The sequence below is a fragment of the Triturus cristatus genome, chromosome 3_2 (genome assembly GCF_964204655.1).
Source record: "Triturus cristatus chromosome 3_2, aTriCri1.1, whole genome shotgun sequence".
Taxonomy (NCBI): domain Eukaryota; kingdom Metazoa; phylum Chordata; class Amphibia; order Caudata; family Salamandridae; genus Triturus; species Triturus cristatus.
The window spans coordinates 824,179,710-824,205,792 of record NC_140584.1 but is presented as its reverse complement, the minus strand read 5'-3'; the positions used below and the strand labels follow the sequence as shown (position 1 = coordinate 824,205,792).

Below are 26,083 nucleotides of genomic sequence, written 5' to 3'. Positions count from 1 at the left end.
GAGGATGCCCCAAAAAGTGGGAACGGGTATGGGGAACATGGAACGCTTATAGAGGGAACATTTGTACTCCACTCCAGATCGAGTCAGAAACGGAGTTGAGTTGAATTCGATGGGGATGGGACCGTGGCGGGCGGGCTCGCACAGTATCACTGTAGTAACTGTATGGATTTAATGGAGGAATCAATGTGATGTGATGCGTGCTATGTATAACAAGATTACATTTGGTAACCGTATGATCATAAGTTTAACCTGTAATCAATAAAAAGATTTTTTTTTAAATATTGCAGTCACATTTTTGCACTGAGGCAAAATTAAGAAAAGTGATTGTGAAATCATTCCAAAATATATATGATACATATTGCTTATAAATGACCATGTCTGTGTGTTGTGCCATTTTAACAAAACGTATATCCCATTACTAACTGTATTATAAAAATTCAGCAAACTGATTTGGTGGGGTTTTTTGCTGCTTAGTAATGAAAAACTGCAACAAACTGATTTTCAAGATGATTTTTTATTACCTGTAAAGAATGGAAGAAACCTAAGGACAACCAAACCTTGTTTTTAAAGACCCTAAATTAATCTGTTACTGGCATGCTTTATCATCAGGTCGCTTCCTCGTCCCTCTAAAACAGGATGGGCTCGACTGTGTTCCAGGGAGCGCTTTAGATAGTACTGGGAGATCCTAAAACGAATATACTTAAGGGACACCTCAGTTGCTCTTTGATATTGGGCACCCATGGTATGGTAAAAAAGATTATGTGGGTGTTATTGGGAATTATTGCCCTTACACCCTGTGTAGTGTCGACATGTTTAAGCCTCTTATAGCGGCATCTCTGGGTCCAGTGCTTTCATTAGGACGGTTGTATCTTCCTACTATAAGTTATTGTTGTGTCTTGTCATCAACAGTTGGAGAACATACAGATGAACAAAACGTAAAACTAACTTGCTACTGTGAATAGAATGTACATAATAGTCCACAAACAAATAAGCACATTGTATCAGCACAGTAGCAACAAATCACCTCCACCTGTGTAGTCCCGCTTCTAAAACAATATCGACACCCAAACACTGTACACAGCATACTCTGAATGCAGAAACTGCCCATAAGGGTTTTTTGGGTAGTATTGCATTCTTAAATCAAAGACACTTCAAAGCATATGAACATATCTTGCTGTCAAATTCTGTGATACATGGCACTGCAAACTGGTGAAAGTGAAAACAAAAGACCTAAGTCTCTCAGCCTGGTAATGTTACGGGTGCTTCTTCGTAGGAAAAACGACCCTCAACAAGGGTCTGAGGTGTCCCATGTAAGTCCACAATCGGTGGATCCTCTACGAACTATTGGGATAAGCACTGACTATGTAAATGAGACTGTTTACATTTGTTAAATGTAAGCAAATCGTGGGTGGCTGTCCTGAAACTGGAATGTGTACAGCTCTCCCAGACCTACACTTAGCACCCTTTGGCTGGAGTGGCCCACAGGGCAGGGTACCCATTTTTAGTGGATGAGATTATGCGGATGGGAGCTACTCCCTCATTGTCCACAAGCTTTTGAATATTAAGAGCGGTTAATTTAGTTTTTTTCTCATGCTCTCCCTTTCTTTAGGTAGGGCCTAGAACTGCAGAGTGGGGAAATAACAGTAGTTAATGCCCCATGCTCAGGGCGTTAGCCACTGTTAACGCCCTAGGTAGAGGGCAATTACCCTAATACATTTTTATTGTTGCTTATGAATCTTCTTTAAATGACTTCCTGGTTGAAAACTCTTTCTGTGGCCCCACACCCACTCTCCTTCCTTTCCCCAATGTCATTGTTTTTCAAAGAATGTTAGAGGGTGGAGAGGAAACACCGTGTGCCGTTTTCACATGGCATCAGTGCTTCAATGGAAATATAGAAGAGCAGGCATTCACTCTTTAGAGTAGGTGCCAGTACTCTCCCATTAAATGTATTGCAGTAGTACTAGGAAGCACAGCTGCAATATATTCCAAATGAAAGCAGTGCAGGTACTCAGTACCGGAAGTACCTCCCCATTTGAAGCTGTGCGTCATGTTTCACACACCCCTGCCGAACTGCGCAGCGGGTCTGGTCTCAGCTCCAGCTCAGAGCCCTTACGCGGCCAAACAAGTCCCATTAGTAGGAAGAGGCCCCTGGAGAGATTCCAGTGATGCTGGTCCAGTGACGCGGGTGCCCCCTCGGTAGAGCTTCCAATGGTGGTTCCCTGCAGTAGGTTTTATTTTAAGAAATACGAATAATCAGAAAACGTGTGACCATGTAAACCACCAAATATGACCCTTAACTGCTCAACTTCAGTCCGTCTGACAGGAGCGAAATATGGCTGCGGAGTCGGTGGTTGCGGCGCCTGCACCGTGATGGTCTCAACCTACGACCCCGTCTCCAAGCAGATCCGGTACACTTACAGATACAGGCTCTCGTCGGCTGCTGACACGGGGTGTTATCTGTCACTTTTAAAATATGCATTCATGTGTGACTTGGATTCGTTTTGGTGCAGTATATTTTGGGTTTCATATAGGTGCAAGAAGGGGGCACCGCTGAACACATCCGGTCCTGAGTCACGAAGGCCGGATCAGCCTCGTTTTGGGTGTGCAGAAGTTAAGATATATATGTGGATTGTTCAGCAGCCATAAGAGACACTTAGCTGTGCATTTGTGCGCGTTCCCAGGGCAATGCGAGGAGAGTGGCCCATGAAAATGAGGGGAACGCCTACAGAATCACAGCTATGTGGGGTCTTTCTCACATGTACATGCACTTCTAAAGTTACACCGAAATGAGCTAGGGACACGTGGTCCCGGAAGTGCAAGACAGTGCATACAGCATTCCCAACTTTCAAGGTTGTCTGAGGTAAGGAATACTTTAAGCATATCCCAGCCCAGCACGTTCAGTTTTTTCAGAGCGCGAAAAATCAATAATCATTGAGAAATTGAGAAAGGCCTTTTCCAGAAAAGTAAGGAAGGTTGTAGAGCCACCTCTTGTAAGCCTATCGCTTCAGTGAATCAGGTAAGACATCTGAAATCATCACAGTGCACAGGCCCATATCTATATAATGCGTAAGGCATGTTTCTTTGGTGACTACGCCCATTATTTCTAGACTGGAGGCCCATATTGTGCTCTCACCTTTGATTATTACTAACAACAGCAAAGGTCAAAGTGAACAAAAAAGCCAAGCAAAAAGATCCCGATCGCCAAGACCCTTGGGTTGATCTCCACTAGCACTAACCTGTAGCCAACCAATGAAAGGATGATGGCACAAGGACTCTGTGCTGCTGCTTCTTCCCGGCAAGTCATTTAGTTACAACTACTGTATCGGTTACCTATGTCCTCCATTTTCTAATAATAACATCCATTCCATGTAATTGTGAGTAAAAGGAAACATTATCTATTCTTCCTCACGGTTTCTTCTTTGACTTCATAAATATTAGACTATTAGACTATCTCCCAAATAGATCGGCTTCTCAGCAGATGCAGGATCTGTTCCAGTTGGAGCCACACAAGGTCTGGTGGCTGAATTTTAGCCTATCCCTGCATCTGTATGAATCTTGTGTATGGTGTGAATGACCCTCCTGTAAACACTGAGAAGCCAAGCGTTCAAGTTCAGCTACGGAAGGGTGTGGTGCAGAGCCTTGCTCGAGTTTGTTGAGTTGAGATTCAGTCTGCTTGGAACCCTCTTGCATTTATTTTATTTTATTTTTAGAGTTTTCTATAGCGCGAACCAGACCCAAAGTAGGGTATCAGAGCGCTTTACATAAAGAGCAAGGTGTAAAACATATTAGTGAAAAACATTGTATACAAAAGCATAGCATAAAAGTAGCAGCATATAGGAAAAGGGTCCGGGTGACTAGCAGCAGTGGAAATTGTTCTGAAACAGTTAAAACAAGATCGAGTTTGTGTTGGTCTTCGCTTCGTGGTCTCATTGACTCGAGAGTAGAGGAATTTAGGAGGTTGTATAGCTCTGGTCGTAATTGTGCAGATTTAAGGAAGGACTTTGCAGATGATGACCATTTTTAGCTTGTGCTACTTGATTGATGCGCAAGATGAATTGGGAAAAAAGCCAAAGCAAAGGTCCAACTGGCCGGATAAAAAGACACTTCAACTGGAATAGCATTCTGGCAACCTGAACACAAAGTCATGGCAAATTAAATTCATTGTGGTGGCACAAAAGCTCAGTTGCAGGATTCCCCTTTGCCTGAAGATGTCTGAGAAAACTTTGCCTCTGAGAATCCATTAGAAGTCTGCTTAGTTCGTCCATTTTAAGGATTTGTACACCTAGCCACAGTCTGTATGTCCCTTGCTATGACTTAGTGGCAACCTAATTGACTGAGCCTCCAGGTAGAACCCAGGACTCCCTCTTTTTTTGTTGAGATAGTGAATGGTGGTAAGGTTGTAAGTTTCAATCTGTGTGATCTCAGAATAACGCAGAAAAATACTTCAGTGTCAGATGGACAGCTCTGAGCTCCAGCATATTTATGTGCTAAAACTGTTCCTCATCAGACCATTTTCCTTGAGTAGTCAGTTGTCGTCCCAGCCCAGCATGGATGAATAAAATCATGTGGGGTGGGTGCTGTCTCTAAAATGGTGCCCTTTCCAACAAGTTTGTTTCATGGCACCACAAAATCAGAGTATTTCTCCCAGTTCCTCATTACGTGTCGTCTTACGTGTGGAAGAATTAATATTCTTCATACCACTGAGCCTAGGACAGAGCATCCTGCTTCTCTTATGGATGGAAAATCATCTGGACAAGAGAACATTTCTGATATGTAGAACATAGTCAATCCTCCAAAGAGGCCTCTTTTGTGGCCCATGTGTTGACTGTTACTTCCAATATTGACTATACATGGATGTGGACTTGAAGTAGTTTTCCTGCAGTCTCAGTGTTTGTAGAAATGTGGCAATTAATGCAGAGTCTTTGATTGAGAAGTGTTTTTTATGAGGCAGTTGTTCAGGTAATGGCAGTCAAATACTTTCTGTTCCTCAGTAATGGTAAAACAATGTATGCTTCTGTAAGTCTACCATGCACATCTATCTAGATTACTTGTAGCAGCTGAGGAAAAATTGGAGTATTATCAAAATGTTGACTTCAGTTATACACATGTATCTGCCCTTTTGAGTTCCAACATTGGTCTGAATTCTGTCTTTGCACCACTTCATCCTATATGAAATGTGTGGTGGTATGCAACTTTCTAACTTTGTTTCCAAATTATTCCAGCGATCTTTTCTTAATCAGGGTACTGATTTCTTGAACCAAGTGATTCCCTATTATGGTGAATGCTCTTGTTGGAAATTGGATGACTGGTTGAAACCTTACTCAAGCAGCAGCCACAATTTCTGTCAAGGTGAAATCACAAGCAAATCCCAGATAAACCTGTACTTAATGACAGTGGTGGCTGGCGACTTTTCAAAGTGGCGGGGTGAGCAAACAGGCTGTACAGAAACACCCAGGCTGGTGTTGAAGCAGGCTCACTTTCAGCATGCACAATGCTTCCAAACACTCCCAGATGTTTTCAAACTCACAAGTCTCCAGTGTAACACGTTCCAAGGCTGGCAACGACATAAAAAGCCTCACCTGTAGATGACCAAGTCATTCTATGGCTCAAGGAGGTCATGCCTATCTTTGATCGGGTGCGCTTCCTCCACGCGGTGTAGTGTTGCACTGGCCTACGGTGTCAACCCTTGGTTTCGTACTCGTGGCGCCAGCATGACCCGGGTCATGTCCCCAGAGCCAACTCCCCTAACCAATCCCAATGCTGCTTTTATATTGTTAAGTAGCATGAAAGCAGCACCAGGATTGGCTAGAGTGAGCTGGCTCAACACTTGTACTGGCGCTAAAGGTTTGTGCTGTCTATCCACCTGACTGTTTAACGCACCTGGGTTGAAGTTTATACTGCAAATATCAGGCTGGCCATCGCAAGACAGCCGGCTAAAGTGACGTGCAGTTTAAATTGGAGTAGCCAGGCATCCTTCCTCCCTGCTCCCAGTCTGCACTGCAGCAATGGCCCTGCCCCACAATGCCCTCACGACGGCTCGCAGAGCAAAAATTGAAATGGTAATAAAGTCACTTTATTTCCATTTTATTTTTCACTTTTGCTGTGCCCAAATGGAGAACCCGCCGCTGCTTAACCATCCGGAAGCTTGGCACAAGCATTCAAGCCTAACTTAGATGCAATGTGTATAATATTTATGCAGCACTTCAAACTGTAATAAAGTAAAAACACAACACTCAAAAAATCCCAACCCAATTTAGGAAAATTTAGTAAGATGTTATCAATTATTTGAGACTATAAAGACAAAAATTCAATCCGTAGAACCAGATATATGCTATTTTAGAGATTTCCAGTAACTATAGCACCTAAAAGCACAAAGCGCCTCTCATGGTTATCTGGTCATGCGATACCGAGTGAAAGTCACACGTTCAGGCCAGCTGAGGTATACAGAGACCAGGGTAGTCCTACTGGAGGAGTTACCTTTAAAAGTCCAACACGAAGAGTGCCGTTTACGATGGAGCTGGCCGCAAGAAGCAGGGAGAGAGTCACAGTTGGTCGTCAATGTAGTGCAAAGTGAAGGCTGGACATCGCAGACAGTTGTCGCTGTCGGTGGTCGTTGCTGGAGCTTTCCGTTGGTTGTCACCGCAAGTTGTCAATGCTGTATCCAGAAGTACAGCTCTCGCATTGCCGGGAGTCGCTGGCAATCGCTGTGGCATGAAGATTTGGGTTCAGCTGAGCTTCGTGTTGGCAGGTGGCATAGGCAGCAAGATCTTGCCGCAAGCAGTTCCATTCGTGGTCACAAAGTGCCTGAAATTTCAGGATTTCTCCTTTTCTTTCGAGAGGAGCACAACTGATATCACACCAAGGGTCCAGGACCTGAGGGGCATCTCAAGGGGGTCGGAACTCACTTCAGCAGAGGCCAGCAGGGGCTCAGGCAGGTCCAGTTGCTGGGCCAGTTGCAGGTCCAGGCAGCAGGTCAGCTGGGCAGTTGCAGTGAGCCTCTCGAACTTGTTATGTACCTGCAAATCACAACAGGCGGTTAGTCAGCTGACCCTTGGATTCACTTCAGCCTTGGATGAAGGGTGAAAGACTAGTCTTCCTTCTCAGCAAGCAGGGCTGCAGAGTAATAAGGCTGCAGAGTGGTAGGGCTGCAGAGTGGTAGGGCTGCAGAGTGGCAGGGCTGCAGAGTGGCAGGGCTGCAGAGTGGTAGGGCTGCAGAGTGGTAGGGCTGCAGAGTGGTAGGGCTGCAGAGTGGTAGGGCTGCAGAGTGGTAGGGCTGCAGAGTGGCAGGGCTGCAGAGTGGCAGGGCTGCAGAGTGGCAGGGCTGCAGAGTGGCAGGGCTGCAGAGTGGTAGGGCTGCAGAGTGGTAGGGCTGCAGAGTGGCAGGGCTGCAGAGTGGCAGGGCTGCAGAGTGGCAGGGCTGCAGAGTGGTAGGGCTGCAGAGTGGCAGGGCTGCAGAGTGGCAGGGCTGCAGAGTGGCAGGGCTGCAGAGTGGTAGGGCTGCAGAGTGGTAGGGCTGCAGAGTGGTAGGGCTGCAGAGTGGTAGGGCTGCAGCGTGGTAGGGCTGCAGAGTGGTAGGGCTGCAGAGTGGCAGGGCTGCAGAGTGGCAGGGCTGCAGAGTGGTAGTCTTTCTTGCAGCAAAGCAGCACAGCAGTCCTTCTTCTGTAGTATGAACAGGTCCCAAAGAGTACCGAAGAGGTGGGTCTGAGGGTTCACCTTTTATACATGGTGCCTACTTTGGAGTAGGAGAGGGTTCTGGAAGGTCCTGCCATCAGAAGTCTTTGGAATTTCCTGTCTCTCTGCCCTGGCCCCACCCTGTCTGGGGTCAGAAAAGACTTGTGCCAAAACCCTTTGTGAGTGTGCTGGCCAGAGCCTCGTGTGATGTGCATGAGCAGTAGGTGATGGCTCTTCTTCCTCATCAAGTCAGAGATTGCCCATCCTGCCAGCTATTATTCTCCTTTGTCTCACTGTCTCGGCGCAATACACAAAGACCAACTGCCGTCTAGACCTAGTCATGTGACGCAGGATACAGGGTGCAGGCATCAAATGGTTGGGTCCAGAAAATGCCAACTTTCCAAAAGTTTTATTAATTGCAGCATGTTTATTTGCCATTTCTTCACTTTTTATGCACATTTTTGCACGATGCATCTTTCAATATGGCTACCTTAGTTTGTTCACGTAGTCCTCTTTTCACTCTGCTGATTCTTACTTAGACGCGCATGCTTCACACAACGCCACACTCCTCCCTTCTGTGAGAGTCGACACTGTGGGTGAAGAATCGCTCGTTTCATGGCGATGGGTAAGCGGGAGACGGCTTTCTTTTAGTGTATTGCTGACCAATCAGTGCCTATGGCGTTAAACTTACTTATTTACTTACTTGATGGCGCGGTTTTCGTATTTTGCAGTACACCGTCTGTTCTTGGGCCACCGTCGTACTTAGCATCAATCTACGTGGTAAGATGCAAATACAACACATGGTGATGGTCATCTTATGTAAATACTGCGTTTCCGCTCACTTCATTTCATTTTATTTATCGTTCAGGTTCCCCAACCTTGTTAGACGTCTGTTTGGTATTCATCCGAAATCGTGTTTATGACCGTTTCTCGGTACGATATTACATTTCAGACCTTTTGCAGTTTATCAAGCACGGTGTGGGGAGAGGGTTGTTTATCTACCAGAACTCGTGTTGTTTTTTCACCAGCACTCGTGGTGTGTGGAATCATTTTGTTTCACAGTTGATTTTTGATTCACTGAAACTTTATTGTTTTTCCTTTCTCTATTTTCGTTTCATGTTCCGTTTCCTTCATCATCACGTACTGTTGGCAAGTCGTGAGTCCTGTCCACATATGGGCCTGAATGTAAATTTCTATGTATATATATGTTGTTATGACAAACATGTAGACTGTTGTCGTTTATGTTTCAAAGATTCCCCTGACGAAGGGCTTTGCTTTATCAGCCCGAAATGCATTGGGAAACTCAGAAATTGAGACGTTTGTTTTGATCATCTGTCAAATGCAGTGCGTTGCTGCATCAATCATGAACTTTGATCTTCCTTGACAGTAAAGAAGAACTGTTATACAATCGACATATGATTTCGTTTGGACTCTGTTTGATTCATTGATACATTTTTGGATTCACAAATTTGTAATGTGTTTCATGTGATACATTTGATTTAATATTTCAGAAATTTGAAAGATTTACACTGGATAGTGTTTCCTCGTAGTGCACTAGGCATTCCCAGACACACCTCTGGGCTTTTGTTGAACTTTCCAAAAGTGGCATTTTCAGAATTGTGGCTTAAAATATGACTTTACCATTGGAGAGGGTTTTAAATTACAAATCTTTAGACACAAAATTTATTATTCCTACCTATTCCCAGTTGAAGATTATTGCTTATTAAATGTAATAAGTTAACTCCATGTTATCTTACAAGAGAGGTAGGCATTGTAGTACTGAAAAACGAATGTAAGAGATTTTCACTACCAGGACATGTAAAAGTTAAAAGTACATGTCCAACTTTTTAAATTCACTGCACCTTGCCCTCCGGGTTGTGTAGGGCCTACCCTAGGGGTGACTTATATGTATTAAAAAGGAAGGGTTAGACCTGGCAAAAAGTTTATTTTTCCACGTCGAAAACTGTGCACACAGGTTGCAATGACAGGCCTGAGACATGTTTAAAAGGGCTGCATAATTGGGTTGCACAATCAGTGCTGTAGGCCCACTACTAGCATTTAATTTACAGGACTTGGGTACATACATTATCACTTTACTATTACTTACAAGTAAATTAAATGTGCCTATTGGGTGTAAGCCAATTTCCCCATGTTTAAAGGTGAGAGCACATGCACTTTAGCACTGGTTAGCAGTGGTAAAGTGCCGAGAGGCCTAAGGCCAACAAAAACGAGATCAGCAAAAATGGAGGACTAAGGCAAAAAGTTTGGGAAAAGACCACCATCAGGCTGACAGGTCTAACAGCGCTGTTTAGAGTGCAGAAGCAAACTCACACCTGCTCTCTGAAGAGTAGATTACTGAATGGTTTAGCGGCTATCTGAAGCCAGCAGCCTGCCTTTCACTGCAGATGGTAACCTGGCCTGACTTTAAAAGGGGACAGAGATCCCCTTGCAGGTAGATGACTGCACCTGTCTGCGGGAGGGGGTTTCTGGAGGTTGCTCTGGGGACCATAAACTCATCCAGGGGTGCCCTCAGGAGCGCACTGTGTGCCACCACTATATGGTGCAAAACAGAGTGCCTGCCAGCAGCTCCTTTGCCTCTGCGTCCATGACTGCAGTACAGCACGGGTGCAACAGCAAAGTGTTCCCATATTTCCATGTGTCCAGGCACCCACACAAATGAGGGAACACCCTTTTGTGACTGTGCAAAATGTGCACTTTCGAGATCGATGTGACTGAGGGTGCCACACAAGCCTCTGGCATCCTCTATAATACCAAATTGGCCCTGGAGTGGAAGAAGGGGGCACAGACGGAAATTGTGTCCCTGGGGTACTTTCAATAATGCTGGCCCTCTAACAAGGATACAGTGTACTTAGCCGATGTTAATGGACTCCCAAGCCTTCTTCTTAACTCTTTTTATCTAGGAGTCACTCCTTAGCTCAATGGAGATGATGTGAAGGATGAATCGAGATATGGTACTATATTATTACTGTTGCAATAAGAATGGGAATCCCCAGTCACAGGAGGTACGTATTTTGTAATAAAAGACAACGCTTTAATAAAACTGCAAAAAAAATAATTCTACCTTAAAAATAGAGCCATACTTATGAAAGTTAATCCTTAAAATAGCACAAATAATACATGGAAATACAGCTGCAGGAATCGTACTACCCACTGAGTATAGTGATCAGACACGTTAATCCACTCCGCTGTTGATGCATCCAGCTGTGTCTCGTGTCGTGCATGATGACCCCTTAGTTTCCTTGGAGATACCGACCGTGTGATGTCATAGAGACCTGGCGCAGCCAACGTTCGCTCGTGTCAGCTGAGAGGAAGACCGAAGACATTGAGTTGTGCGCCACCAGCTCTGTGTATTCAGGCAGCGCAGCTCACAAGGAGTGAAGGGAGCTGTGGCCTTCAGCCTGGGGCAAAGCTTTCAGCGTTTTGTTTGGGGGCCAGGACTCCAACGAGTGGCGGCTGCAGACCGGGCTGCAGAGTCGCTATTGTCCCAGGGTTGCTGCACTTCAGCCATCGCTGCTGCGAGAGCTAGTTCACTGGGGAGACATTACCCTGACAGGAAGTGCTCGTCCTGTGAACTCTGAGGTGCGTGTGAAACAAAGACCGACTGAAACTCTCGGTGCTATGCACGGTGCGGCCACCGGTGGGCCTTTATGTAAATCCGCGTGGTCTCTAACAGCGCATCAATTGTGCAAGGCGGGACTGGAAGGTGGTTTGTTACACCTGGAAAATAAACATCGAGGTCGAGGTATTTTGTGTTATGTTGTTTAACAAACAGCGGGGTTTCTGTGGCGCTATCCAGGCTCCGGTAATTTTGAATAGGGTCGGTGTGCGACCAAATAGTGCATTTAGGCCCACGTGCATCAAAGCACAAGCATTGGCATAGCCAATAGGTCTCGCCTTTGGGACCTTATAAGTGTTTAGCCATGCAACAGTTGATGCTGTTGTATCAATGATATTGTGCTGCATAACTAAATACTTATAAGGTCCCAAAGCAGAGACCTATTGGCTATGCCAATGCTTGTTCCTGTAGAATTCTCCTGCAAAAACATTTTCCTGCACAAACCTGTTTCAGGAAATTTCACCAGATGAAAAGGTTTCTAATGGTGAAAATAGCTGTACCTTTGTGAAGTTTGTCACGATAAATATATCAATGAAGAGTTTTATATATTGTGCAAATATTCAAAAGGGTGTCCGGGAGATGTCACAATCATAAGAAAAGAGAAAAACAGAGCAAGGTGACAGAAAGGTCATTGAGGAAATACATGGAGTTTGCGGACTTTCTTAACAAGGCAGAGAGAGAGAAGGCAGGAAAGAGAGAGAGAAGGACTGAGGCAGGGAAGGGACAGCTAGGAAAGGGGGCTGCGACAGCCAAAAGTGGGTAGGAGTAGAAAGAGAGGAGGCTGAAGTAGTGGAAGGAGAAGAGGCCTGAGGCAGAGAAAGGAGGGAGGAGAGAGAAGGACAGAGGCAGGGAAGAAAGAGAGAAGGGATGAAACAGTAAAAAAAAACACATCACAATGGTAGGGGTGAACACAAAATACCCACAATATCTACAAATGAAGATGGTCAGTATTGGAATAAGGTGAGGTCGGGACTGATGGTGCAGCAGAGGACACGCCTGCAACCATAAAGTGTCTACAGGGGGAATTGAGAAAGCAATCCCCAATATAAAACATCACACGTGTTTGGAGCATGCAGCAATGTTGTACAGACAGTTTATCACACATCATATGTGGTAAAAAAAAAAAAGTTATAAAATGTATTCACAAAACTAAAATGTACAGTATACCACGGGAATGTATGTATGAATCCCATATATGAAAATACAGCCCCTCCCCCTTTCCTAAGCAGCTTCTTGAGAGGAGGTCTTGTAAACGCAGAAGCCATGCGCTCCGAGGGCTGCTCGCCTGGCTCTTGGCGCTGGACAGCTTCAGTTCAGCCTCAGAGGAGCGGCAGGGTAGAAAGCGGTCTCGGGAAGGATTCTTTGGCGCGCGCGTGCGTGTGTGAAAACAGATGAGGTGAGAGTAGAGAAAAATTACTAGTAAAATAGAGGAGTGAATGGTATAATGGGAAGAAGAGCGTAGATATACAGTGGAGAGTGGAAAGAGGTTGAAAAATAGAAAGTGAGATACAAATGTAGAGCGAGGAGGAGAAAGTGAGGATATACAAGAATGGATGTAAGATCGAGTCAGTGACTCAGTGAGCTAATGCATATTACTCCAGGGATCTGTTTGACCTCATGTTCATAAATTCAAATCCCAGCGGGTCCACTTAGCCTGTCATCCTTCCCAGGTTCATAAAATGAGTACCATTTAGTAGCAATAAACATGTTATTCTAGCGCCAATAGATCCAAGGCTTGGGTGAACCTGCTCTTTAACAACAGGTGTTATGTTATATTCAATCTACTTGGGGAATTGTAAGAAAGGTAAGAGGACTACAGGGGGATGTGGGAGAGAGTCAAAGGTGTAAAGCGGCTCGATGAAGATGGATAGTGCCATAAATGGTGGCTGGCGGAGAACGGAAGGCGGAAAATAGCGGGAAACATATGGAGAAGAAGATAGGTGAGTGGTCGATAGCAAACTATTTAAAACTGCTAGATACAGACGGATACCGGGCTATGTGGGAGAGCGTAAAGTAGCAATATATAGATGAAATAGGGTATATAGGGGAGAGAGCTAACGACAGAAAATAGCTATCTACAGATGGATAGCAAGATGAAGGATTGAGTGAAGAGAGCAGGTGTAAAGCAGCTCGATGGAGATGGATAATGAAATGCGGCGCAGAGTAAAAGGTGTAAAGAAGCTAGATACAGGTGGATGGAAACGTACAGGAGAGAGCAAAAGGAGCAAAGCAGCTACATAAATATGAAGACCAAGATACTGGGTAAAATAGGGCACATCGAAACGCTAAGAGAAGGAAAGAGAGGTAAAAGGTACTAGGCTGATGAATTAGAAAAAAAAGAGTAGAAGGGTGCTGCGGACCAGAATGGAGAGGTACAGGTGGGAATGGGGAGGTGAAACATAAAAAGTGACGAAATACAGTGGAAGCTACAGGACGGTAGAGTAGACATATGAATGGAAGAAGGTAAGGAAAAAAGAAGAATAGGGAAGAGTTAGCTTTATATAGCGCAAACTTGACCCGAATCCAATCAGGTATCAGAGCGCTTTACATAGAACCAGTTACCTAACCCGAGGACACACATTATGTTTTTTAGTTAGGCACGTGGAGATTAAGTGATTTGCCCAAAATCACAGGAGGTTTAGCGTCGTTACCGAGACTCGAACCCAGCTCCCCCAGGTCCGAGGTCGAGCGCCCTAGCCGTTAGGCCAACTCCTCTGGAAAGTAAAGCACTACAGGGGACAGAAAGGTGCTCATGGATGCAGGAAAAAAGGGAGAGGGGACTAGGGAATTATAGCCATCAATAGCAAATGAGAGGCGGAGGGAAAGTGGAGAGGTAGAAAGGGAGTGGGGAGAGCGAACGGTAGCGTGATACAGAGAACAAGAAACAGGAGGAGCAGCTAGAGTTATTCGAGGAGTTATGCAGTGCTGGGGGAATGATGAGATTGGAACATGACTATAGCAAGGGAGGTGCAGGACCACTGCAGCTCAATGTCGGCCTTTTTTCACTAGCTAGCCATTGGGATGGGTCTTGTTTCCTTTCACTTTTACTTCACTTATTTATGCCAAAGTCGGCAGCTCTTTCGGTAAGGCCACAACAACCTCTCCAGAATAGTTCAATGAAGGGATGAGGTGGCAACTTAAATGGCAGAAATGTTTCGCAAAGAGACCACTGGCTTATTTTGGATGTTTGTAAATGGCGTTACATAAATCTCAAAGCATTGTTAACACACTAGGTTGTCTTAACTAGATCTGAACGCCAGGCGGCGCTATGCTTCCTGCTCCTGAGCTGGCTGAAGCTGATGACGAGCGGCTGCCTCTGCCAGGCCCGGTCTGACACGGCTCTGTATTTTTGAAGTCATCCCTGAACGTGGGGCTGGCTCTGTGTAACTAATGTGCCTATTAACGAGAAGCCCGAGCCAAGAGGGAGAGCAGATAACAGCGGCGAAGCAGGCATTCAGTTCCACAGCAACTATTACAATGACGGCATCCGCGCTTAGGCTTTGAACATCTTAAGCTAAAGCGCGGGTGCCGCGATTGCTGTAAAAGTAAAGATTTTTTCAATTTCTTTACTTTTAAAGCTATTGCGACACCCGCGCTTTAGCTCAAGATGTTTAAACTCTAAGCGCGGGTTCCATTGATCGCAAGGAAAACAAGCACTGAAAGCGTGCGTCATCGCGTTCGCTCTGAAAGCGAAAGTGATCGCGATGACGCACGAGTTTTCAAAGTGGTGCTGGCGGCTGGCTGCGCGCATGCACCTTCGCGTGAACGCAAGCGCTAGGCCAGCCAGCAGCACTTTCAAAATCCCACTTACAAGATGTCTCTTCAATCCAGCGCATGCGCTGGGCTCAGCGAGACCTAAAAAACCGGTCGCAACCGGTATTTTTGCATTTGGGATGCATCATCTCAAATGCAAAAGTCGCAATTTAAGTAATCTCTAAATTGCGATTACTTAAATTGCCATTGCATTTAAGGAATAGCAAATGAGATTCCTTAAATGCAATGCATTAAAGTAAAAAAACGAGCGATTTCGCTAATAGGGGGCACAAATTACCATGAAGTTGAACTTCATGGTAATTTGCAAAAACTTTGAAAAATGCACTAAAGTGCATTTTTCAAAGTTTTTTACACACACATATGCCCTTGGGCATGTGTGTGTGCAAGATGTACTCATATGCAGATTTCAGGGGTGCAACAGGGTGTCCTTTTGACACCCTTGAAATTGCAGTCTCAATTTGCGATTCTCTAATTGAGAATCGCAAATTGAGAATGTCTTCCTATTCATTCCTATGGGCCTTTAGGTCCATAGGAATGATTGGGGAGGTATTCCTTAATTGCGACTCGCAATTTGCGAGTCGCAATTAAGGAATGTTTAGAAATCGCTATTTTTTAAGCAATTTCTACATGCATAGCCTTTTGTTATTCCTTATTAGCGAATCCTTATTTTTCGCTAATAAGGAATCGCAAATGGCATTGTTGATGCATGTGCCAGTTAGTTGTTTTGAGGCGCTGGGTCCAAGCACTTACAGAAGTATAATTATGGTACTGTTGATTTGTAGTCAGTCTGGAAATAGAAAAAATACCTCGCGATCGCGAACCCACACATTAGGGTATGGAGTCGCCACCGAAACAGGATGGAGTCATCAGGGTGAGCTGATCAGTGACAGCCTGCGTGGGAATCTCTAGTGCAAAACAAAGGGACAAGGTGGGAAAATAGCGCTTGTTCCGCTATTCTGTTTTATATTTTACATACAAATAGGGGCATATGTACAAGCCCCTATCGCCACCACAACGACACTTTTTACGGCGTTGTGGTGGTGATACTTTGCGCCATGGGGGCGTACTAAGGGTGGTGCATAGACGTTCCCATGCAACCACCCAAGGTTTCTCACGCTAAACCCAATTTACTGATTACAGTAGATTGGGTTTAGCCTGAGAAAACTGCCCCCTTTTAAACTAGGCACAAGGAAGGAGAAATGCTTTCATTTCTCCTTACATTTCTCTCCATACCTCACCCCCCCCCCGAATTAAATCTAGTCTTTTCAAACTGTGTTGCAACGTAGTGAGGAAGACCAGGGTCAGCCCAGAATCCCAGTTCCTGCTCTAGAAGAGATGCAGGATGGGAACATGGCTTGACTCTCCTCTATTCCAGCAGTTTTTGTAAAGCAGCTGCAAATGGTTACGTTTTGTGTTTGTGCTCTTTATTTTGGGGATTTGTTTGCATGCATGCATCTTGTGCTTATACAATAATCCACTGTCTGCAGGTGTCAGATTTGTTGGGGTTACCTGGGATGTATCATGTATGTGTGTGTCATGGCAAATTGTGTTTGGGTTTCTAAGTCTGCTTGTTCTGAATGTGTGTACTTGGATGGGGATGTCTGGGTACTTAGTTTATACCTTATGCATTTTAGGAATAGAGGCTGGTAAATGAGATTGAAATATAGTCAATTCACACCCAATATGGCAATATTTTTTGTAAACTTTATTTAGGACATAATATTTCAGTCAGTTGACATTTTTGCTAATGATTCTGACACAAACCAAAGATGCCCACAAGCAGGTTGTAGGGTAGTCAGCCGAAAACCATGATGGTTGTGCTGCTTCTGCGGATATGTAAACTTGTAGGCCGGTTGCAACATATGTAGATCCTAGGGCTTTACTGATTGTTGTGGTGCGACTGCAGGTAGGTGTATGCCATGAGTGGCTTCAGAGTAAATAATCCGTAAGAAATTACAGATTATAGTAGTGTGGCTGAGTCAGACGGCAGAGCAGCAAGATCCTGAGCCCTTACATACAGGTGTGATGTGGCTACAGCTGGGTAGACTGTGAGACTTTAACGATTGTTGGAGTGTAACTGTGGATAGATAGGTTAGTAGACCGACTGCAGAGTAGGGAAAATCTGAGCCTTATCTTGCTCTTGTGCGATTTTCTGCAGTGAAGGAGGAACCACAAATAGACTGCAAGATTGTTAGGTCCTGAGCTTCTGGTTACTTTAGTGGTCTTGCTGCAGGTAAGAGAGATCTGTAGATTGGCTGCAGGGGAGAGTGGCCACTGCACTGACCTCTAGTTATCTGCTTCTTGAGTGTGAGAGTTACAGAGAGGAAGAGATGGAAAGAGAATGCGAGGCGTCTTATTGTGCTGGGGTTTTGTATTCTGGCTTTCGTGTACTAGTTGTTCTGTGTGGGAATTTGTTATGTTGAAGCTGCACAAAGTCAGTTCCCAGGCCAATTCCAGGGTAATTAAACAACATAACAAGTTTTTCCATAGGTGGGAATTGCTGTAATTTCGCCTTGGCATGTATGACTATTGTGTGATTACCTTCAGTCGCTTACATATGCAAGTCTTGTGTGTTTTGCTTTATACTGCTTGTGCCTGTTCTGTAGTTATCAGAGGTATTTAGTGTTATCTTGGTTGCTGGCTTTCTTTTGTGACTATCACTAATTTGTATTGCTTCAATGTCTTGTGTTTTACTGTAGGGAGGCAGTAGAACAACATTTCGCTTTAAGTCATGTTAATTTTATGTGTTTCCGATTTGCCGTCTTTTCCTAAGAATATTGGTTTTACAATTAGAAAACCAACCACCTTTACCCCTAGTTGCCCGCATACTTGACAAAGAAGAGCCACGCCCCAGTCTAAACGAACATGGGTTTATGTACAGTTACAGGAATCATAACACGCACATGGGATTTAGGCCCCACCAGGAGCTTTGATGTCTGTCGCTCAGCCCATGGTCTCTGTGTCATCCACCAATTGTGGAAGCGAGGCTGGCCCAGCACTCTATGGCATCACAGTCAGGAATACCCTATACCCCGTAAGACGGACAAGACATAGGATTGAGAGAGTATCAAGGGACACGGCAGGATGCAGCACTTCTGCCTCCCTTCAAAGCTAAACAAAGTGCAGCAACACAGGAAAACAATGTATGACATGACACACAGCACTGGATGCAACCCTTGTCTTGCTGGCAACCCTTGCATGTCGCCGAATCTCCTTTTGAATTCTCTTTCTCCTTTCAAAGGCACTATTCTGCTGTGGCTTGCCTGATCCCGATATGTTCCCTCGATGGTATGGCCATTACCACAGTGGAAGGGATTGGAAGTACCAAGACCAGACTCCATCCAGTTCAGGTAAGAGCAGAAAGCACTATCCGAAGCACTCAGAGCTTCCATTGGGCAGTAGACACGCCTGGTCAGCGCTCAGGAGGGACTGGGACAGAGGGGACAAGGGTAACTGGGGGCTTTAGAGCATCACCATCCTCACAGTACATGAAGCCGTTGAATGCTGGCTTGCTTTTTACACTTTGGACTTGTGTTTTTCCTAATATTACGTCTAGACAATAAAAAAACTGGAAAATTGCTTATAGCTTCCATAGGAAAAAAGTTCTTGATCCAGGAGTTGAGACATCACTAACATACTAGAACACCTCCTCTTTGCTTGGTTTGCAGAACTGAAACGAATGCATTAAAAAAATAAACATAAAAACATTCTTCTGTAACTATACACCCCTTTACCATTTTTAACGTTTTTGTACTCCAGCATTTAGAATGGAACCTTGATAAAGGCGTGGCAACGGAGAAATGCTTAAGAAATCAGGGAGATAGGATTCATGCTGTTACAAACTTATATAAACCATGCTGAGGTCCCACAAAGAGAACAAATCCACCTACCAGATAGCCTGGGAATGGGAAATAGGCGTCGAACGAGATGAGGACCCATGGGGAGACATTTGCATCAGAAGCATGAACCTTGCCAGACATGCAAAGGAGAGAGAAGCCTTATATACAATCCTAGATCGATGGCACCGAACACCTGCAACACTACACTTCATAGACCCAGCCAGACCGCATAAATGCTGGAGAGGATGTAACGACGTCCATTTTGTGCATATAGTTAGGTCCTGCCCCAAAGTAGAAGATTTCTAGAGGAATATTTTAGGTGCAAATAAAGAGGTCACAGGGAGTCAGATTGAGCGATGCCTCGAGATAATTCTACTAGGCAGGCCATCAGAAGGGATCTAACCACTATACTCTTTCTATATACTATACATTTATAGTAGGACTATAGGGGAAAGTCAATGGCCCCAACCCTGGAAACCTGGTTTGTGAGGATACGCTCTCTATTAGGCAATGAAAAATGAGTGCATGAAATAGAAAAGAAAGAAAACATTTACGAAAGTCAGGGGTCCCCAAGTGACTTATTTAACAAAGTATTTCTTAATAAATATAAAATTACACCAACTGGAAAGAAAACATTTGTTTCCTGTTAGAATAAGAGAATAGTCGACTGCAGAATACTTTAGCCATTCCCACAACAACTGTAACACTTTATTAACATTTCAGAAAGATGTGTAGATCAGCTTTCGCGGTATCTTTGAGCCTCATTTAAAGATTAACTGGCTACACTCCATTCCACCAGTGCGGCGGCGGATGTATACCGCTGCCCTGATGCAGTGAAGCCTTCCATACTTCAAGATCTTGTCAACATTTATGGAAGAAACACACACTTATTATTTTGACGTAAAACCATGATTTCAGTATCTCCAGTGTAAAAAACACAAACATTATGTTTCTGCGCACATTGAGGGGGAGAACAAAAGAGGAAGATTCCATGAACCTAGACTACATTTAATGGGTATTAAATCCAGAACATCCAAAGCACGAATCTGCCACTGACTAGCCACTTCTCAAGGCAGCCTCCTAAAAGGACTATGAAGAGCAAATAAGCACTGATTTTAATAGCGGTTATTACTGCCCTTGAAAATGTGGCATGTTAATGTCAGCTTACCTCTTTACCACAGTGCTTTTCAAAAGCACTCTATTGACTAGAAACTGTCTGATTTGCAAAAAGGCTATCCTTCCTCTGTCTTATATTTTCCTCTCTCCAATAACCCATGTTCAGTCATGTACTAAGGATAGGCTAAAGGGCAACATATAGGATATCCCCAGGATGAATTGTATCTAGACAGGAAGGAGGACGTAGAATCAATGGCTTTCTTGTAATGCAAGTTCTGTTATCACTCACACTACAGTACAGTGTCTAGCATGTCCAACTCTTTGCATTCCACAAAGCACCTCCTTACTTCCATCCCACCCAGGCATCCTACAAAGCCATCTACAGGGCAGTGGAGGAATTGTTTTTGACTAATTTCTCAAGCTGTGTCTGCTGAAATGGCTTATTGTTTGTGTTCTACAGGAAAGGATTGCAAAATCCCACGGATCCCAGTGTGGCTTCTGTACCCCCGGCATGGTGATGTCCATGTACACTTTGCTGCGAAATCATCCGGATCCAACTATGGAGCAGATCTTGGAAGCCCTGGGAGGTATGTGATCATTACCTTGGCTCCAGTCGGCCAGTTATGGAGTGTTTCACTTGCACAAATGTTATACCTAAACATTAATTGCAGGAGAGGGATGGACTAATGAAAGGGCAGGGCACAGCTAAAGGTATCCTGTGAAATATTTGATTAGAACATTTCTCTAACCAATCACAGTCTTCCTCAACAAGTGACTGACCAAATGTGTTTATTAGGCACAATTCTAAAATGAATATCCTCTAGGCACCCCATGTTCCTCAGGCATGGCTAAAGTTTGGATAACTATCTCTGGTCAGCATCAAAACCCCAGCATCCATAGGTAAGCAGGAATTAAACTTAAATATCCATATGTGGACAGGGAGAAGTTTGTAATAAACTTACTTAGGCAGGCCAAAAGCTCTAGAAGATCTAATGATCATTTATAGCCAGAGGCGTAGCTTCAGGGGGGTGTTTGGGGTGTTACACCCCTCTAAGAAATGCATTATTTAAGAGATAGTTGGGTACAGGAGCCTTCAGTCGGGCATCCTAAGGTGTCTGTTGGATTTTAACTGGGATTTTTAAATACTCACTCAGACAAAAACATACACACACGCACACTCACACACATACACACATATCTCTGTTTTAAAGGTCTGAAAACTGCGTTTTAGATACCCCTCAGAATCAGCACTCCTTTTCCTTTCCACTAGCCCTAAAGCCCCCTTATGTGTTGCTTGCCATATAATAATTAATATGATATGCCAGCATGATTGTTGGAAATTCTGAAGCTCACTTCATCCGCACCGCCCCCAGTCTGACTGTCCTAGCTATGCCCCTGTTTATAGCCAGGACTAATCAGCAGGCAGGCGTGAAGTTCCACTAGCCAATCACAGGCAGGATTGAAGCCCTACTAACCTTGTGCCGGCGGGATGGAAGCTCTACTAACCAACCAGAGGGAGGATATAAACTCTACTAACTGACCACAGGCAAGACAGAAGCTCTTTTCCAACCAGAGACAGGATTTAAACTCTACTAACTGACCACAGGCAGGGTTGAAGCTCCACTAACCAACTGCAGACAGGATAGAATCTCTGCTATTCGACCGGAGGTAGGATAGAAACTCTGCTCACTGACCACAAGCAGGACAGCGGCTCTACTTCCCAACCAGAGGCAGGACGGTCTACTAAGTAACTGCAGGGATGGATAGAAGCCCTACTAACTGACGGCAAGCATTATCGAAGCTAAAATGATCATTTGCAATAACCATCTGCAACTAGAGGTAAAACTCTCAACAGCGATCCACAAGTAGGACTGAAGCTCTACTGAAAAACTGCAGGCGGGAATATGGTGTCAAATCTGTAGGCGAGGCAGATAATAGTTCTACTAGCAACATGTGTGGTGCAAGTGAACATCCAATCCCATTTGAGGGTATGGACTAAAATTGAAATAACTATCAATCAGGAGGGCAACTTATCTAAATTAATGTATGTGGGCTTAGCTCAAGACCTAGTGACCATCACTGAGCAGATTAAATACCATATGTGGACAAAGATACGTTCACAATGACCATCTATATGCATGATTGCATATTTACATTTAATTTTAAATTTGTTTAAATGCCAGTTACGAGCAATCAAATCAAACACCAGTTCGTGGCATACTCTTTATGACAGAGAGATGAAATATAATGGATAACATCACACATAGACTAAACATTTGTGCTTCCTATACTAATTTAATTTTGCATGTCTGATCATTTATTATAGACACTATAAACAACTGAAGGTTGATATCCTATGGATTACGAAAGAAAATAATAAATGGCTGTTCCAAATCAGGCATAAAGTCTGGCTCTCAACCAGCCAAGTAGGCATGATGAAACCTGATCCATTCATCCTTGTATCTGCAATGAGGGGCAATTGTATCTGCCTATGATTCGTCTGGCTCATTAGTTTGGGAAAGAGCTCTAAACCCTTACATCATGCCTGGGCTGGCCATCCACACCAATGAAGGGACACCTGTTTTCTAGATAGAAGTATGGCATGCCACATGAATTTCATATTACATCTTTTGGGCCGTCAACATACTCCAAGTTGACACCCCTAAAGGAGCATCTCTGTTCTGTGGCACAGAAATCTACCCATGGTATCTATCACTTCAGCCCAAAATCCAAACGCAGCATCAAATCACCTAGCTAAATAAAAGTACCCACCTGGGTGCGGCATCTGCTCTAACAATTGGAAACACAAATAAAAAATGTATGATTGCTAGCAGGAGTATAAAGTAGTCCATACAGCTATTTATAATACAGTAGGTACAAACTTTGATTTACTGAGATATTGTGAGAGAGGGAGCAGGTGAATCGCCATTGTTCGTCAATCATGTGAGTGCACAAGTCACAATCACAGCGTCCCAGGCAGGACAGTCCAACCCCTCAGAATCACTGTGCGTCAAAACATTTAGACCATCTTCCATGTGTCTGCTCCATCTCCAAAAAATTGAGTGACAAGAGGTGCTGGGATGATGCCTGGTGTGTCAGAAAACGTGTTTTTGCAACAGGTCTAGAATGCTGCAGCAGCGTCTTGGATTTTCTCACAATTTATCATGTTCTTTTCTGGACTTAAGAAGAGGCTGTCAGTGATAAAATAGCCACCTTTTGTGACTTCAGCTTTGACTGGGCGCTAGTACAAATGGAAGCTACCTCGATCCCTAGATCTGTGGAGAAATATTGTGGAAACTGGGTTGCACTTATGACCCCCACCCATGCCCTCTATGTAGCATTAATGAGACTGTCCTTGCCCGCAAGGGCCGGTTTCCCCCCCAAGGGAGGTCTGTATCCAGCAAACCAGATCTTACACGAGCCTGATGGATCTGGATGTAAAGAGGAAGACCAAGCTGAACCTCCTAGTGGCAAATTGATCCTGAGTGACTAATAAGTACAGCTCCTTTTCTAGACCTGCAAATCTTTGCTGGGAACATGATCTATGATCATGTCTATGTGAATCTGAACATGGCGCCCTCCTCACAGGCCAGCCTAGATAGATAGCCTTGAATCCTGTGGAAGAACCCTTTAGTGAGGACAACTGATAGAACTTAGGGACCATTTTCACGTTAGAGAACCTGCATGCCAATGTTATAGGGAACTGCATCTACCTTCCTATCTTTGCCTTGATCTCCAACTTCAAAGGCAAATAACCCTCCAACAGAGAGTGAGTGTTCCTGCTATTCCTCACTTTGATCACTATCCTATGTCCTCTGGGTAGCACTGGAATAGGACTGATTTGTTAGATGAAGTACCCTTGCCAGTGAAAAAAAGTTTGATTTCGGTCAGTTAACTCCGAGCCCAGATTTTCTCCTAAAATCAGAAATGTGTTTTACTTCAGGCACAGATTTTTTTTCCGGGTGCCAAACAAACCATTGTTGTTGAACAGAACAAAGAGAAGGATATCCAAATTAAAGAAGCTACGAAGGAGGCCCAGGAAGTACGATCAAATCAAGAGACTGGTTTGTAAGCTGTGAGAGAGCAGATGGACAATTCATTTTTGATGGTAAAAATTGAGTCTTGCTAAGTTCATAAAATATATATTTAAAACATGCAACTGCCTTTATTAATGTGCTACAGCAATGATTTGCCACCTAGCGTATCAGGTATCCCCTCCCCCAGCACCCAATGCATTTCAAGGAGGCCAGTTAGATCACAAATGTCACTGATAATTCCTAACAACGTAGATTCACCGAACCATCAGTACCATAAATGTCTTCCACAACGTGCTACCTGCAGATTCTTATGTTCTTCAAAGAACTTAGTATTCTCCTCTAGTTCAGATGTCTTTAATATATACAATAAATCGCCGAAGATGCCTCTTAGAAAATGTCTGGGAGGTCGCTAGATTTAATTTAAGTGACATGTGACCGGAAAATATGTGAAAAATAGGAAATCTGCATATCCCTATCCATTACATACTGACCCTCAACACCAAGGCATGGTCTTAATGGGGCAATGAGACAGCTGTGGAGATATAAGAGTGTTACCACCTTGTGGGGTGTGCCTGTCGCCAGTCTTGCACGGATCTGCAGGTCTTCACTATTAGAAACAGAGTTTCTGACACTTCTATATAGTGGCCTTAGCATGAGAGTACCGCCTGAGTCATGCAAAGTGCCTGCTACGGGAATGATTCAAGTAATACAATATTTCCCTAAAACTACCATTTCCAATTTACCCCTTCCCCCTCTATCATCGGTAACAGCTCAGCTGCTAGTATGAACCTCCAAAAGTAACCACCACTTAAACAGGGCTTGCATGGTCTAGATCTGAATTCATCTGAGACATTTTCCATTCTACAACATCTCTGTTTAAAACTCAATATCAGTAGCGTCTGCAATTAGAGCAAATAAAGCAATCACCGCAACAATGACAGTGTTGATTTTCAAGGTGAAAAATTTCGGAAACATTTAAATTACTGTTGGTATCTTAATAAGTAGAAACTGGAAGTGTCAAAGTCATACCCTTATCTGGGAAAAATAATGTCCAGCAGTCTGAACGACAACAAGCATATGTCCCATAGCACTAGTAAGGCCACTTCTCAAACCAATGGCCCAAAGGCTTTTTATAATGCGGTGGGTCATAGGCAACTCATTCACTTACTCTCTGTTTATAGAGCACACATTCCATCAATCAAGTTAAATACTGATGGAAATTATGTAATTTCAACTCTTTAGAGGCCTTACAGGCACTAAGATTAGAATTTGGGTTAACAGGTGCTTTTGTGCAAGGCCTGCTGGCATTGGGACAATGGGGAGTACCAGCTGTTGAAGGCTGATGTGAACTCCTCTGTAAAGATATTTTATTAAATGAACTAAAAGAAAAGACTACCTTTTATAGGAATTTTATGTATACATTAAAATGTCTTTGAGTTAAAACAGAAAGAGATTTGCAGGTAAAAACTAACCCTGTTCGTAGTTCGCATAGGTGCTCTACCCGTAGCTACACAAAGTGCACTATGCACGCTACGCAAACTGCGTAGTGCGGTAGGTAAATGCTGTTCGCAATGATTGCACAGTGCCGGATGCTTGTCCGCACTGTGCAATCATTGCGAACGGCATCATGCACAGTGCAAGCGATTGTTTTGTGGCGCTCGAGTAGATTTGTACTCGAGCAGCAGCTTTCTTAACGCGGACTGGTAGTTTCTCATCGCAGGCGGTCGCAAGCATACACAACCACTCGCAATGAGAAACCTGACCTCCCCACGTTGAGAATCTCGCCGGGAGGTTTATTTTCCACGCTCGCGATCGTCAACTTGATGTTGCCGATCGCGAACGAGGAAAAATTCTCACCGGGATGTTGATTTTGCTTTCTCGCGGTTGCCAACTTGATGTTGAGGACCGCGAGCGAGCAAAAAATGGCCGCTACGCGTTTTTGCACGGTGCTACGTGCGATTCGCGTAGTTGCGCAAACTACGCACACTCCGCGAGCGTAGCGTAGTTTT

General features: G+C 44.2%; 1 protein-coding gene across 2 annotated transcripts in view; it reads left to right on the top strand.

The window, feature by feature from the left end:
* Nucleotides 1–26,083, top strand: part of AOX1 (aldehyde oxidase 1) — a 542,538-nt gene that overhangs the window by 71,144 nt on the left and 445,311 nt on the right. For both annotated transcript variants that reach the window (XM_085649034.1, XM_085649035.1), the window contains exons 3-5: nt 2,312–2,408; nt 18,324–18,432; nt 20,498–20,624. In XM_085649034.1, the coding sequence (XP_085505160.1) occupies nt 2,312–2,408; nt 18,324–18,432; nt 20,498–20,624 (333 nt within the window). The remainder of the gene's footprint in view (nt 1–2,311; nt 2,409–18,323; nt 18,433–20,497; nt 20,625–26,083) is intronic.